Source organism: Hylobates moloch, unplaced genomic scaffold (genome assembly GCF_009828535.3).
Source record: "Hylobates moloch isolate HMO894 unplaced genomic scaffold, HMol_V3 SCAFFOLD_19, whole genome shotgun sequence".
Taxonomy (NCBI): Eukaryota; Metazoa; Chordata; class Mammalia; order Primates; family Hylobatidae; genus Hylobates; species Hylobates moloch.
The window spans coordinates 72,359,861-72,374,296 of record NW_026652294.1 but is presented as its reverse complement, the minus strand read 5'-3'; the positions used below and the strand labels follow the sequence as shown (position 1 = coordinate 72,374,296).

Genomic DNA, 14,436 nt, shown 5'->3' with positions numbered 1-14,436 from the left:
ATAAAAATAATCTCAAACTCATTTGTATGGCTTTACAAATACATCACATTATTTTAATTGTCCTTTAGCAGATCTTTATTTCCAATAATATTGGCTCAGTTAAATATTGTACTCCCCTCTTATTTGCAGGGAATATGTACCAAGACACCCAACAGATGCCTAAAACAATGGATAGTAATGAACCCTATACATACTATGTTTTTTCCTACAGATACATACCCATGATAATGTTTAATTTATAAGTTAGGCACAATGAGAGATTAACAATAACTAATAAAAAAGTAGAGCAATTAGAACAACATACTGTAATGAAAATAATGTGAATGCTCTCTCTCTCAAAAAATCTTATTGTATTTCACTGTGGGTAACTGAAATCATGGAAAGTAAACCCACAGATGGAGGCAAGCAGGATAGAGCTACTGCACTAAAACTGTGATTATTTAAACAATCCTGGTGAAAAATTCGACAGATATCTTTGGGGTATGTGACAGGTGTAAACTGCTTCTCAACTCAAAATGCAAGATATGTCATATCTTGTTTTTCTAAATAAGCTTCTGCTCTAACATCCCAAGATACAAGGCAAGAAAGCACATTTAATTCCTCCTCTTCTCTTGAGCTACCAGGATCTAACACAAGCCACAGTTCACAATGCCACAAAACTTAGTAGCCAACCACTGCAGGTGTCCCCACAGTCAGTCCCACATTGTGGTCACCCCCAGGGCATTTTGCCTCTAATGCCAACAGGGTACAGGACTTCATGACCTGGAGGAAAGCCTCTCACAACCCTTCCCTTCCCAGTTTCCAGGAAGCTACTTCCCAGGGTCAGGCTTTTCTCTTCTCCTACTTTCTTTCCCCCACATCCATCAACACTTTCTCTTCCCTAAAAATCCAGCCGTCTTCATTCATGGATCTAGCCAGAGGTCACAATATGGGAGCCTTGGGATAGATCCATCCAGCAGGAGTATTTTATTAGGATTGAATAGTGTTATTGATATTTTCTAATTGAGTCAATTTTTAAAAAATAGGATATTTTTAATGAAAATCTAAATGTGTATAGTTTCTCTAAAAAAATCCAAAGATCTAGAAACACTGGGTCCATCTCTTGCATGGCAATAGTTGGCTAGAACTGAGTAGAGATCAACCCCTTTAGTTTGAGTCTATCCATAGAAGATCTGTTACAGTAAAGGAGATTTGACTTTATCCTGTAGACAGTAGGGAATCATTGAAAACGTTGAACTGAGGAATGATAAAATATTTTTACTTTACAGAGATCACATTGGTAAGTGTGATGATAGTAGTGTGATGATAAAGTGAGGAGGCAAGAGTAGAAACAGAAACTGGTTAGAGGTCTACTGCATTAATCTAAGGGACTAATGATGAAGGCGTGACCTAAGACAACAGAATAGAGAGGACGGACTCTATTTCAGATATATTCAGAAGGTGAAATCAAAAAGACTTAATGACAGATTGGATGAATTGTAAGAATGGAAAGAAGGAAAAATAAATGATTCTCAGCTTTTTGATTTAAGAATTGGGTAGAGGCCGGGCGTGGTGGCTCACGCCTGTAGTCCCAGAACTTTGGGAGGCTGAGGCGGGCAGATCATGAGGTCAAGAGATTGAGAGCATCCTGGCTAGCACAGTGAAACCCCGTCTCTACTAAAAAATACAAAAAATTAGCTGGGCGTGGTGGCGGGTGCCTGTAGTCCCAGCCACTCAGGAGGCTGAGGCAGGAGAATGGCATGAACCCCGGAGGGGGAGCTTGCAGTGAGCCGAGATCACGCCACTGCACTCCAGCCTGGGCGATAGAGCAAGACTCTGTCTCCAAAAAAAAAAAAAAAAAAAAAAAAAAAAAGAATTGGGTGGATAATGATAGATAGTTGCACTATTTCTCAAGATAGGCAGTTCAGGAGAAACATATTGGGGGTAGAAAAAGATAAACACATTTTTTATTATAAGTACTGCCATGGTTTGAATGTCCCCTCCAAAACTCATGTTGAAATTTAATTACCATTGTGATAGTATTAAGAGGTGGAACCGGCTGGGTACGGTGGCTCATGCCTGTAATCCCAGCACTTTGGGAGGCCAAGGCGGGTGGATCACAAGGTCAAGATTGAGACCATCCTTGCTGACATGGTGAAACCCCGTCTCTACTAAAAATATGAAAATTAGCTGGGCACGGTGGTGCACGACTGTAGTCCCAGCTACTCAGGAGGCTGAGGCAGGAGAATAGCTGGAACCCAGGAAGCAGAGGTTGCAGTGAGCCAAGATTGCACCACTGCACTCCAGCCTGACAACAGAGCGAGGCTCCATCTCAAAAAAATAAAAATAAAAAAAAAGAGAGGTGGGACCTTTAAGGGGTGATTAGATTATAAGGGCTCTGCCCTCATTAATAGATTAATGCCATTGTCATGGGAGTGGGTTAGTTATTGCAGGATTGGGTTTCTGATAAAAATGATGAAGTTCAGTCCCCATCCTTTCTTTGCCTCATGTGTACTCTCACCATGTGTGATGCCTTCCACCATATGATGACACAGCAAGAAGGCCCTTATCCGCTACAGCCCCTCAATCTTGGAATTCCCAACCTCCAGAACCAGACACCAAATAAAACTCTTTTCTTTATAAATTACCCAGTCCATGGTATTCTGTTATGGCAGCAGAAAAGAGACTAAGACCAGTGTATTTTAGTTTAAGGTAGCTGCAGGTCACCCAGGTAGAGATATCCAGAATTCAGAAGATATACACAGAAAGAGACAGTGATGCTTTAAAGTAGCTGGGTCAAAATGACTTGTGGAGAAAGAAAAACAGATAGAAAGCTCAGGAAAAAGACAAAAGATAGAGTTACAGTTTGGGGAGTCATCAGCCTCTAAAAAGGTGATTGAAGTCATTGGAGCAAGCATGATTGCCCAGGAAGAAAATTTAAGAGTGAGAGAAGAAGAAAAAGTCGAAATCCTGAGGAACACCAACATTTATGAGCAGACAGTAGAGGGATAACTAACAAAGAGACAAGGTGCACTAGTCAGAGAGAAACAAGAAGAACCTAAGGAAACTGGTGACATGGCATAAGGAAAGAGGGGTTCAAAGAAAGAAGTGGTCCTGAGAGTCCAATGCCACAGACAAGTCAAGGGTAGTAAGCAGTAAGAAGACATCTTGGTAAAATCAGTGCTTGGGGAAGAAACGAAAGATGCAGTGATTCACCTCTGTGGTTTCTATCAGCCATAGTCTGGTTCTCTGAGTGGCAGAATTATAGAAAGATTTCCAGGGCCCTTCCTATTTACTCACAAGAAATCCCTGAGGGATTCATGCTGCTGTTATGATTAAATTAGCTATGGGAATTTTCTTAAAATTCATACTAAGCCATTGCCCTCAGGCAGCAGGCAGGATAGCGACATGGAAAGTGGTAACAGCCCTTATATACATTTGAGCTGGCTCTTTGACCCCAGTGGAATTCTCCCTCCTGCAAAGTCTACATGTCCATGCCAGCTTTGCACTTTCCTCTCCAGAACACAACCCTCACACTTTCAGCTTCCCAAAACACCAAAGCATATGTTCTTCAAAATTCTCCTGATGCAAAGTGTTTTCAGTATTTCAAATGTAGTAACCCCCATCCTTGAACTATAACCAGTGCTTGTCCTACTAGATGCTAGCCCCCACACCTACATCTTTAACTTTCTTCTTATCTCCTAAAGACTTCTACATCTTCAGTACTTCCACAGCATTGTGACCCTCACTTTTAACTACCCAAGACTGATATCCTGTTCCCCCCAGAGTCCACACTTAGTATTAGGCATGCCTATCACGTTCCCATGTGATACTGACTAAAATATAAAGAATATAAGGAGTGAGCATTCTTTCAGTTATCATATTATGCCTTTTAGCTCTGAAAAGACAATATGGTATAGTTGCTATGGTTTGAATGTTTCCACCAAAACTCATGCTAAAATTTAATCACCATTGTAACAGTGTTGAGAGGTCGGACTTTTTTTCTTTTCTTTTTTTTTTTTTTTTTTTTTTTGAGACAGAGTCTCGCTCTTTCTCCAGGCTGGAGTGCAGTGGCACTATCTCATCTCACTGCAACCTCCGGAGAGGTTGGATCTTTAAGATGTAATTAGGTCATGAGAACTCCACCATCATGAACAGATTACTGCTGTTATCATGGGAGTGGTTTGGTTATCAAGAGACTGGGTTTGTTATAAAAGTGAGTTCTCCGGATTTCCTCTCTGACTTATGTACTCACTGCTGCCTTCCACCATCAGATGATCCTCACCAGGTGCCAGCACAATATTCTTGGATTTGCCTACCTCTAGAAGTGTAAGAAATAAATTGCTATCTTTTTTTTCTTTTTTTAGAGACAGGGTCACACTCTGTCACCCAAGCTGCAGTGCAGTGGCATGATTATAGCTCACTACAGCCTCAAACTCCCAGGCTCAAGCAATCCTTTGGTCTCAGCCTCCCAAGTTGCTGAGACTACAGGAGCAGGCCACCATGCCCAGCTATTTTTTTTTTAATTTTTTGTAGAGACGGTCTACTTACAGGCTGGTCTTGAATGTCTAGCCTCAAGCGATTTTCTTGCCTCAGCCTCCCAAAGTGCTGGGATTACAGGTGTGAGCCACAGCACCTGGCCAACAAATTTCTTTGCTTTATAAATTACCAAGTCTATGGTATTCTGTGATAATAGCAGAAAACGAATTAATACAACAGTCAGTAAAGTATTGTATTAAATTACTTGTCAGGAGAATAAGTACAATGCTGGCTCTGGCACTAGTTTTCTTTATGACTTATCTTTGTAAGTGTAAAAGCACTAAAATATAAATACAAGATACCACAGTTGATATTTCTGAATTGAGAATCAATGGTGGAGAGTTCCAGAGTGGGTGTGAATATAATTAAGTGGTCTTCCCTTATTAAATCAGTTGAAGATAGTTAAAGTTATGTACTCATCTGAATTGGAAGCAAGACGTGGATTAATTCAAAATAATAGCTAATAAAAGCTTTTCCACTTATCTTTAAAAAGCATTATTTTAGGAAGGCAAATCCTCGGAGAATTTTTTTAATCCATAAAATGAATCCCAAAGTCACAAGTAATTATTTTATTTTCTGAATTACTGTGACTAATTGAACTTTGACTTCATTGTATAAATTGCTTGATAATTCATTTACTACATAATGTTAAAAATTGAGATCCTATGACTCAGGTGTTATAATTTTCCTTTCTACCTGATTCTGAAAGACTTTTTATGATTTTCCAAGTAGCAAATTTAATTTTCTTTTTGAGACTTAGATTTTTCTTTAGCAAAATGAAATAATTACTGAATAATTAACTTTTTTACTTTGACTGATTTAATTTGAATTTGCATTTTGTTAGTCCCTGAAATTGCAGTGTAGCATTTTCTTAGATGGCGGTAAGTAGATGGTGGTGGAAAGAATAGATTTGATTTTAGACACACTTCAGTCACAACTTCTCGCCAGCCCTGTGATCTTGGGCAAGTGTCATGACTCCTGAGAGCCTCAGATTATCGTCTGTAAAATGGAGACAATAATGCCTATCTTGCAAGATTATTATGAAGAATTAAATGGTGACATATGTAAAATCATTAGTACAGTGTTTGGCCCACTGTAGACACTTAGTAAATGGTAGTTATTTTAATATCAATAACCTTTGTAGACTTCAGCAGTCGCTCCAAAATTATTAAAAGTATATTCTAGACAAAGAGAAAAGATTGCACATTTCATATGAGTAAAAGATCCCCCTCAATTAGGCAAAGGTTGATATATGTTGGATACAGGTTCACACTCCCTCATATGGAATTCAGAAAACCAAAATTTTTTTCTAAAGACTTAAAGTTTTTCAGAACTTATTTGACACCAAAATATGACCTAAACTCATTTCTTAGTTAACTCCTGATGTGAACTAACATGAGGTCTTTATTTCACTTTGTGTAAATTTTCCTATGTTTCAATATAAAATTACCTAATTTTGATTATGGGGTGCTGCCCCCATCTCTTCTGGGGTGCCACATATATACAGTATATGCTCTATATTACAATCCTGAAATCTAAAAAACTCTGAATTTTGAAACACAGCTGAGTTAAGGATTTCTGATAAGATACTGTGAACCTGTACTTGCTTTCTTGGTCTGCTACACTCAGGATTTGTAAAAGGATAAAGATGAATGGATTGAAACAGTCTCACAAGTTTTTCAATTGTTTAGAATCCCAACAGAAATCCAGAGAAGTTTGCCACATGTACTTTATGAAGCTCCGCTCTGGCCTTACGATAAAAAAGGAGGCCTGTTACTTTAGGAGAGAAACCACCAAAAGGACTTCACTGAAAACAGGTAAGGGGAACCGTACATTCTCTGGCAATAGTGATAAGTATCTATTTGCCTTCACTTACCACATCTAAATATGCAATTATTTTTCCTCACTCCAAGGTTCCGTTTGGAAAATATTAAGGATGATGAACTGGTTTTTAGCTATTTTCAAAAGGGCATACAAAGAATTTTCAACAGCATGAGAGAAATTATGCTGTAATGTTAAGTGAAAACAAAAGATACACAACTATGTGTAAATATGTTTACAATATTTTTAAGTGATTTTTTTTTAATTTAAAGGAAATAGGTTTAAGTGTTAATAGTGCTTGCCTTTTAGGTGTTGAGACTGTGGGTGACTAGTTTTCTTCCTCCTGATCTCTAATGAGTGTGCTTCTACTGGGGAATAAGTGTGCCAAGAGGTATCAATCCCTTTTGGACCATGGAGTGGCTAAAGCCCTGGAGTCAATCACTACTCTCAGCAAGCAGCCTTAACTGGGAATCCTCAAAGGGGTGTTTGTGCAGAGTGGGGATTGATCGTCCATCCCTAATCCCATCCGGTCTGCAGGTAGAAAGCACAAAAGACATCTGGTACTCACTGCCTGTCAACAGCAGTCTACAGTGGAGTGCTTTGCCTTTGGTATATCAGGGGTCCAGAAATATACTAGAGCACTTCACGATTCAAGTGTCACAGGTATGACTGGTTACAGGGGTGATGTGGGAGTGAGGAGGGAGGTATGACACAGGACCCCGGAAAGTGCTACTCCAGGTAGCAGTCCCAAGTCTGTGTCTTTAACGTGTACCAGAAACTTCTGCCCATTTGCAGCTGATGTACCCATCTAATAGTATCCAAAGTAGGCGCAAGGTAGCTGTTCTAATAATGCACATGCATTCTCTAGTTAGCACTCCATCATTATTTTAAAATACTTGCCATGGATTGGAATCCCGTGGTCATTAGTTGTGGTGAAAATATTTTATCTTTTGGGAAAAAAAAAACACATTTTCCCCCCAAATTTCAACATTTTGACCACGAAAGAAAAGAGTTATTATATTTTTTCGGCCGGGCGCGATGGCTCACGCTTGTAATCCCAGCACTTTGGGAGGCTGAGGCGGGCGGATCACAAGGTCAGGAGATCGAGACCACGGTGAAACCCCGTCTCTACTAAAAATACAAAAAAAATTAGCCGGGCGTGGTGGCGGGCGCCTGTAGTCCCAGCTACTCGGAGAGGCTGAGGCAGGAGAATGGCGGGAACCCGGGAGGCGGAGCTGGCAGTGAGCCGAGATTGCGCCACTGCACTCCAGCCTGGGTGACAGAGCAAGACTCCGTCTCAAAAAAAAAAAAAAAGAAAAAGAAAAGAAGAAAAGAGTTATTATATTTTTAAATATAATTCTAACACTTTATACATTTTAAGTAGTAGTTAAGATGGTTTTAAATTTTATCACGTCCCTGTATAAGGTTCCAAGTTGATGATGACTTCAAGAAATGAAGAGATCATCATTAAAAAAAAAAAAACTTGGCCAGGTGTGGTGGCTCACACCTGTAATCCCAGCACTTTGGGAGGCCAAGGTTGATGGATCACCTGAGGTCAGGAGTTCAACACCAGCCTGGCCAACATGGCGAAACCCTGTCTCTACTAAAAATACAAAAAATTGTCGGTTGTGGTGGTGTGCACCCGTAATCCCAGCTACTTGTGAGGCTGAGGCACAAGAATTGCTTGAACCCTGACAGAGGTTGCAGTGAGCCGAGATCATGCCAGGGCAGTCTCGCCTGGGCAACAAGAGCAGCTGTCTCAAAAAAAAAAAAAAAAAAAAAAAAAGAAAAAAACTTTATCTGGAAATTGCAGTTGCCATTTCAAGCATTATTCCTGCTATAAATGTCCTAAATTCCCAGAAGCAACACTGAAGTTTCTCATTAAGTATTTCTAAATCACTTACTTTAGAAGTTCATGTACAAATTCAGCACGTAACATTCTTCTTAATATTTTGTATACTAATTTTTTCCAGGCCCCATCTAAGTAGTCCCTAAATCTGTTCCAGTTTACCCCAGCAGGCTATAAAAATACTGTCATTTTCTATGGGTATTTTGACACTTTTTAAAAGTTGGGAGCACTGCACTAAGTGTCCCTGTTATTTAGCCAGAGGAGAGAACAGGGCTTATATTTGCATTCTCCAGGACTGTCAGAAACTTCTGGGTAACTCCACACTTTATAGATGAACATTTATTTATCCATGTCTATCAAAATACAGTCCCTTCTTTACCACGGTCTCCAGACCAAGTGGTGTCATGAAGTGAAGGTTTCCTCAAGCAATGTCTGTTGCTTTCCATTTTCTTTTTCCCCACCAAACCCTCCCATAAGCACACTCACATGGCCTCCCAGGGCCTTCATGCAGGACACTAGCACCTTTAATCCCATTCAAGAGTCACATCTCAGCCTTTTAGCTATGTAAAACTTGTATCAAAGGCTTTCATCTAGCCAACAGTGACATACAAAATGCAACTCAAATTGCGAAAATGTTTTTTGAGGGAGCATTTTTTAAAAACGTTGCCAAAAGAATTGTGCCTGACAAATTTTTGAATTCTTAACAACAGGAATTTCACCTATTACAGAATGTCTGGCTTCTCTAAGCACATACAATGATCAATCCATTACTTTTGCTTTGGAGGATGAAGGTTATGAGATATATGTTGAAGACTTGAAAAAAGATGAAAAGAAAGGTAGATTATTTTCTTTTTCTAAAATGATGTAATAATGACTAATAAAAGTAAAACATTTAAATAAATCTACCCAACTTTAAACAATGGATTAACTTAGACATGGCAAACAGATCATGCTGTGCGCTAACTCTAATGCATTGGCAGTGGATGCCTGAATCCACTTCTACGTTAAGATGGATTCAGAAGCTTTGTCAGGTTCATCAGAGAAGAATGCTGACATTGAAATGTAGTATCTGTCGTGAAAGATGGAAAGAGGGGCCACATGTATTTGCTATCTCGAAATTATCCACTAGATCTTTCTAGCCTTGTTAGTATCGCCAAAGTACAACCTTTATGCCACTGCTATGAAAAATATTTTAAATATTTTAGTAACAACTATATTGGAGAATTCATCAGAGCATATTCGTGCATTTTTGAGACCTTTCTCAAAACCACAAAAGATTTGCTTTTATTGATATATAATAAAAGGCGAGGATATTTTCTGATGTTATGTATGTGTTGGAACTGAAAACTTAACAAAATTGTATCTCACCAGAGGGATTTTATGCATTCTGTTTCAGATAAGGTGTTACTGAGTTACTATGAGTCTCAACACCCCTCAAGCGAATCAGGTAATTTGGAGGACTGGGTAGCTATAGTGCTTGAATTCTTAAGTATGGGGTAAAGGTAAATTCAAAAAAATCCTTTTTGCCCCATAGGGAAAAAGATAGTCTCACAAGGTTATCTCCAACCCAAGCTCATGGTAAAACCTTAGATTCTCAGAGGATGCATTCTCATCTATTTTACAGCTTAAATGTTAGGATAAAGTTTTGGCTACACTTAATACAGATCCAAAACAAGAGTGGTTTATGCTAGATAAAACTTTCTGTCTTAGCCAGGGCTGGAATGGCTCAACAAGTTGTCCAGGAAACCCATCTCCTTCTATCTTGTGGTTCTGCCAACATCTACATGGTTCAAGAGTACTTGGGAGCATGACAATGCCTGGTCAGCAGGACACAGAAAAACAGATGCATGCATTCTATTTCCCTTTAAGTGTACAACCTAGAAGTTGCACCTAACACTTCCTCTTATCTCACATTGGTCAGAACTCAGTTGTATTACTACACTTAGCCATAAGAAGGCAAGCTGGGGAATGTTCTATTACTATCCCAAAAGAGGAATGAATATTGGGGGACACTACGAGTGGCTTTACATGCAGACAGGAAAGCTGATGCCCAGAGAAGTACCCATTAGGGTCACAACTCTCCAGTTAAAAAGCATATAAGAAAACTAATTTCTCTCCGGTTTATAAGTACCCTCTACTTACTAGTGCCTCTTGAATTTGGGTACAAATACTTCTAAGATACCTGTTAGTGAATGAAGTAATTATTTTATGTAATCTTAGACTCTTTTCCTGGGTGTTGAATTCATTTAAATAAAGATGAGTTACAGTTCTTAACTTTATCATTTATACGTTCTTAATTGTAAGGCGATGGTGTTGATGGTAAGATGTTAATGGTAACCCTGAGTCCTACAAAAGACTTCTGGTTGCATGCCAACAACAAGGAGCACTCTGTGGAGGTAAAAAAAAAAATTTATCTATATCTATATCTGTATCTATATCTATATCTATATCTATGATTACAGAACTGTCATGAATGACTCCACCAACTTGTGTAGATTTGGGTGTTGGAGTATTTTGCAGAAGGATTTTTTTGTGTGCTATTGTATATAAAGCACAATCACTTACTACAAATGACTTGCTTCTAGTGTAAGGAAGGAAGGAAAGTGGCATGTATGGCTTTGCTATTGAAAATTGCTCTCTGCCAGCAGCAGAGCATCACCTGGGAGCTTGTTAGAAATGGAGGATTCCAAGCCCCCCAGAAACAAATCAGAATCAGTATATTTTAATAAATCTCCAGGAAATTCATATGTGCCTTAAAGTTTGAGAAGCACTGTTACATAGAATGATCTCAAATCCTTTCTATTTGGCTTTAGGAACTACTATGTTCCTCTAGGAAACATTTCTTTGTAAAATATCGTTTTCTTAAACAAATACAAAAAAAAATTTTCCATTCTGAGCCTGCTTAACGGAGAGTCATAAGTGTTTCCTTGTGCCAAGATTTATAAATAACCTAACATCTACATTCTGAACACAGAATTAATTGCATATTCTTCTTTAGTTAGCAAATGGCATTATTACGTTGGTCATGATGTGTAATTATAACTATTTTGACAAACAAGCCAAAGGTAGAGGCATGGAAGAAAACAGAAGAGAGCATAATATAGAAGATAAATTATATAAATACACAAAATTATAAAGCTAACTAACACAGCCATGTAAGGCCTTATTAACATAAACAGTGGATAGTAACCAGCATCTTCCTAACCAAAACATTCTTAAACATATATAATCTAGTGTTTGGCACGTATAACTACTCAATAATAGAGCTACTTAGACTGAGCTCTATTATATAGCAAGCACTGTGCTAAACGTTTTGCAAATATTATTTTATTTAATACTCACAGTAACTCTACAATGGAGTTGTTGTATTGGTCAACTGTTGCTATGTAACAAACCATCCCAAAACTTAGTGCCTCAAAATAATAATTGCTTATATTTACTCACATGTCTGTAGATATTTTGAGGATTGACTGATCTAGAAAACTGGTTAGACTAAAAAAATGAGGCTTGAGAAATAAAGCAACATGCCCAAGGTCTCAGAGATAGTACATGTCAAAAGAAGGGTACAAATCCGGAACTGTTGCATCCAGATCAAATCACCCTAATCCATACTGCCTCTCTATGTTGACTATCAGTGAATCAAATCAAATCCACCCCCCACCCCTCTGGCCCTCTACTCACTTCTCCCCCTCTTCCCTCCACAACTCACTAAGTAAGCTTGCTAGAAATATCAAGCCATAAATAAGTATTCCTCTTTAGTTTCCAATACAGGCAGGTAAAGTTGACTCTGAACTTCCCGTTCACATATGGATTGCTTTCTCTCTTGTTTCCTCAGCTCCATAAGTGTGAAAAACAACTGCCAGACCAGGCCTTCTTTGTCCTTCATAATAGGCCCTCCAACTGTGTTTCATTTGAATGCAAGACTGATCCTGGAGTGTTTATAGGTGTAAAGGATAATCATCTTGGTCTGATTAAAGTAGACTGTTCTGAGAATTTATGTACTGAGAATATCTTGTTTAAGCTCTCTGAAACTTAGTTGATGGAAATTTGTGGGTCTTGGGTTGAGTACCCAAATGCTACCACTGGAGAAGGAATGAGAGATAAAGAAAGAGACAGGTGACATCTAAGGGAAATGAAGAGTGCTTAGCATGCATGGAATGTTTTCCCTATTATGTATAAAAATATTTTTTCTAATCCTACAGTTTTTCTTTTATTTCCCTCTGTATAACTGCATATTCAATACAACTATCAGTATATTAAATAGGGTATTGGTAAGGAAACTGTCAACATTCTAAAGAGATACAGTCTGACCTTTACTTTTCTCTAGTTTCAGTCCAGAAAGAACTTCATATTTAGAGCTAAGGCCACTGAAGAGAGAAAGAGCCATAGCTTAAGTCTCTCTGTAGACAGGGATCCATTTTAAAGAGCTACTTAGAGAAATAATTTTCCTCAGTTCCAAACGATAGGCTCAAACACTAGAGCTGCTAGTAAAAAGAAGACCAGATGCTTCACAGAGTTATCATTTTTTCAACTGGAATAAAACACCAGGTTTGTTTGTAGATGTCTTAGGCAACACTCAGAGCAGCTCTCCCTTACTGTCCAGGGATATGGAACTTCAAAGGCCCACATGGCAAACCAGGTAACATAAATGTGTGAAAAAGTAAAGATAATTGAAATATTAAGAAAAATAAATCCAGTATTTGTAAAGTGAATAACTTCATTTCTAATTGTTTAATTTTTAAAATTCTGATTTTTATATACTGAGTTTAAGCAAGGCATTCTTACATGAGGAAGTGAAGTAAATTTTAGTTCAGACATAAAATTTCACTTATTAGGAATATGTAACATGCTAAAACTTTTTTTTTTTTTAAAGAGTACTGAGTCCCAACATGTTTTAGAGCATCCAAGTACCATATAATCCAACTACCATGGTAAGGCCAGAAATCTTCTAACCTACCAGAGCCTAGATGAGACACTGAATTAACATTAAAATTTCAGTAACTGATTGTCCCTCATGTTCATGGTCTACCATCCCTTCTGACCCTGGCTTCCAGGGACCCATGTCTTTTAATATACTCACTGTCACATTGGGCAAAGTTGCTTCTAATCCTTGTTTCCCATGTGCACAAGTCTTTTTGTATTCCAGCTTCCTGATAACACTGCTTACTGTGGAATATTCATTTGACATCTGTCTCTTTTCGTTTGTTTTAACTACCATTCCCTTGATATATCTTTTGCACCCGTTGAACTTCATTTCTGTATCACCTGACCTCTGGATGCCAAAACTTTTATTCTGCTTTGTCTGTTGTAGAATTTTAGATAAAGCTATTAATGGCAATAATTTTTTGCTAAACATCTTTGTTTTACTGTCACTAGGGCAATAAAATTTATACTCAACCATATAATAACATTTTTTAACTACTAAAGGAATAGTTTTTATTTTAAACTCTTAGCAATTTCTATTACAACTTTTCTTAGACTTAACACTTATGATAAATGACTAACATAGTAACAGAATCTTTATGAAATATGACCTTTTCTGAAAGTACACAATTTTAAATTTCTACTTTATTGAGACCTATTAGATGTAAGTGCTGGTAGAATATAAGATAAAAGAGGCTGAGAATTACCATCAAGGGTATTACAATTGTAAAACAATATATCTTTGTTTCATTGTTTTGTCAATAATTGTTACCAAAGACATAAAAATAAAAGCAGAATGTATATCATTCCATCTGAAAAACACTAATTATTGACATGTGCATCTGTACGATAAACTTAAAATGATTACTAAATAATCAAATATATCTATTACATTGTTTATAGTATTGAATAAAGTATATTTTCCAAATGTATGTGAGACTATAATGATTTTATTATATGATGACTCAATATTCTGAAATTCCTTTTTTTTAATTATACTTTAAGTTCTAGGGTACATGTGCACGACATGCAGGTTTGTTACATATGTATACACGTGCCATGTTGGTAATCTGCACTCATTAACTCCTCATTTACATTGGGTATATCTCCTAATGCTATCCCTCCCCCTTCCCCCACCCCACGACAGTCCCTGGTGTGTGATGTTCCCCTTCCAGTGTCCATGTGTTCTCATTGTTCAATTCCCACCAATGAGTGAGAACACGCGGTGTTTGGTTTTTTGTCCTTGTGATAGTTTGCTGAGAATGATGGTTTCCAGCTTCATCCATGTCCCTACAAAGGACATGAACTCATCATTTTTTATGGCT

General features: G+C 37.9%; 1 protein-coding gene across 1 annotated transcript in view; it reads left to right on the top strand.

The window, feature by feature from the left end:
- Positions 1 to 14,043, top strand: part of IL33 (interleukin 33) — a 40,811-nt gene extending 26,768 nt beyond the window's left edge. The window contains exons 3-8 of the mRNA XM_032138809.2: positions 6,210 to 6,335; positions 6,877 to 7,002; positions 8,899 to 9,024; positions 9,585 to 9,635; positions 10,493 to 10,584; positions 12,024 to 14,043. Of these exons, the coding sequence (XP_031994700.1) occupies positions 6,210 to 6,335; positions 6,877 to 7,002; positions 8,899 to 9,024; positions 9,585 to 9,635; positions 10,493 to 10,584; positions 12,024 to 12,224 (722 nt within the window). The 3' untranslated portion in view covers positions 12,225 to 14,043. The remainder of the gene's footprint in view (positions 1 to 6,209; positions 6,336 to 6,876; positions 7,003 to 8,898; positions 9,025 to 9,584; positions 9,636 to 10,492; positions 10,585 to 12,023) is intronic.
- The last annotated feature ends 393 nt before the right edge of the window (positions 14,044 to 14,436 follow it).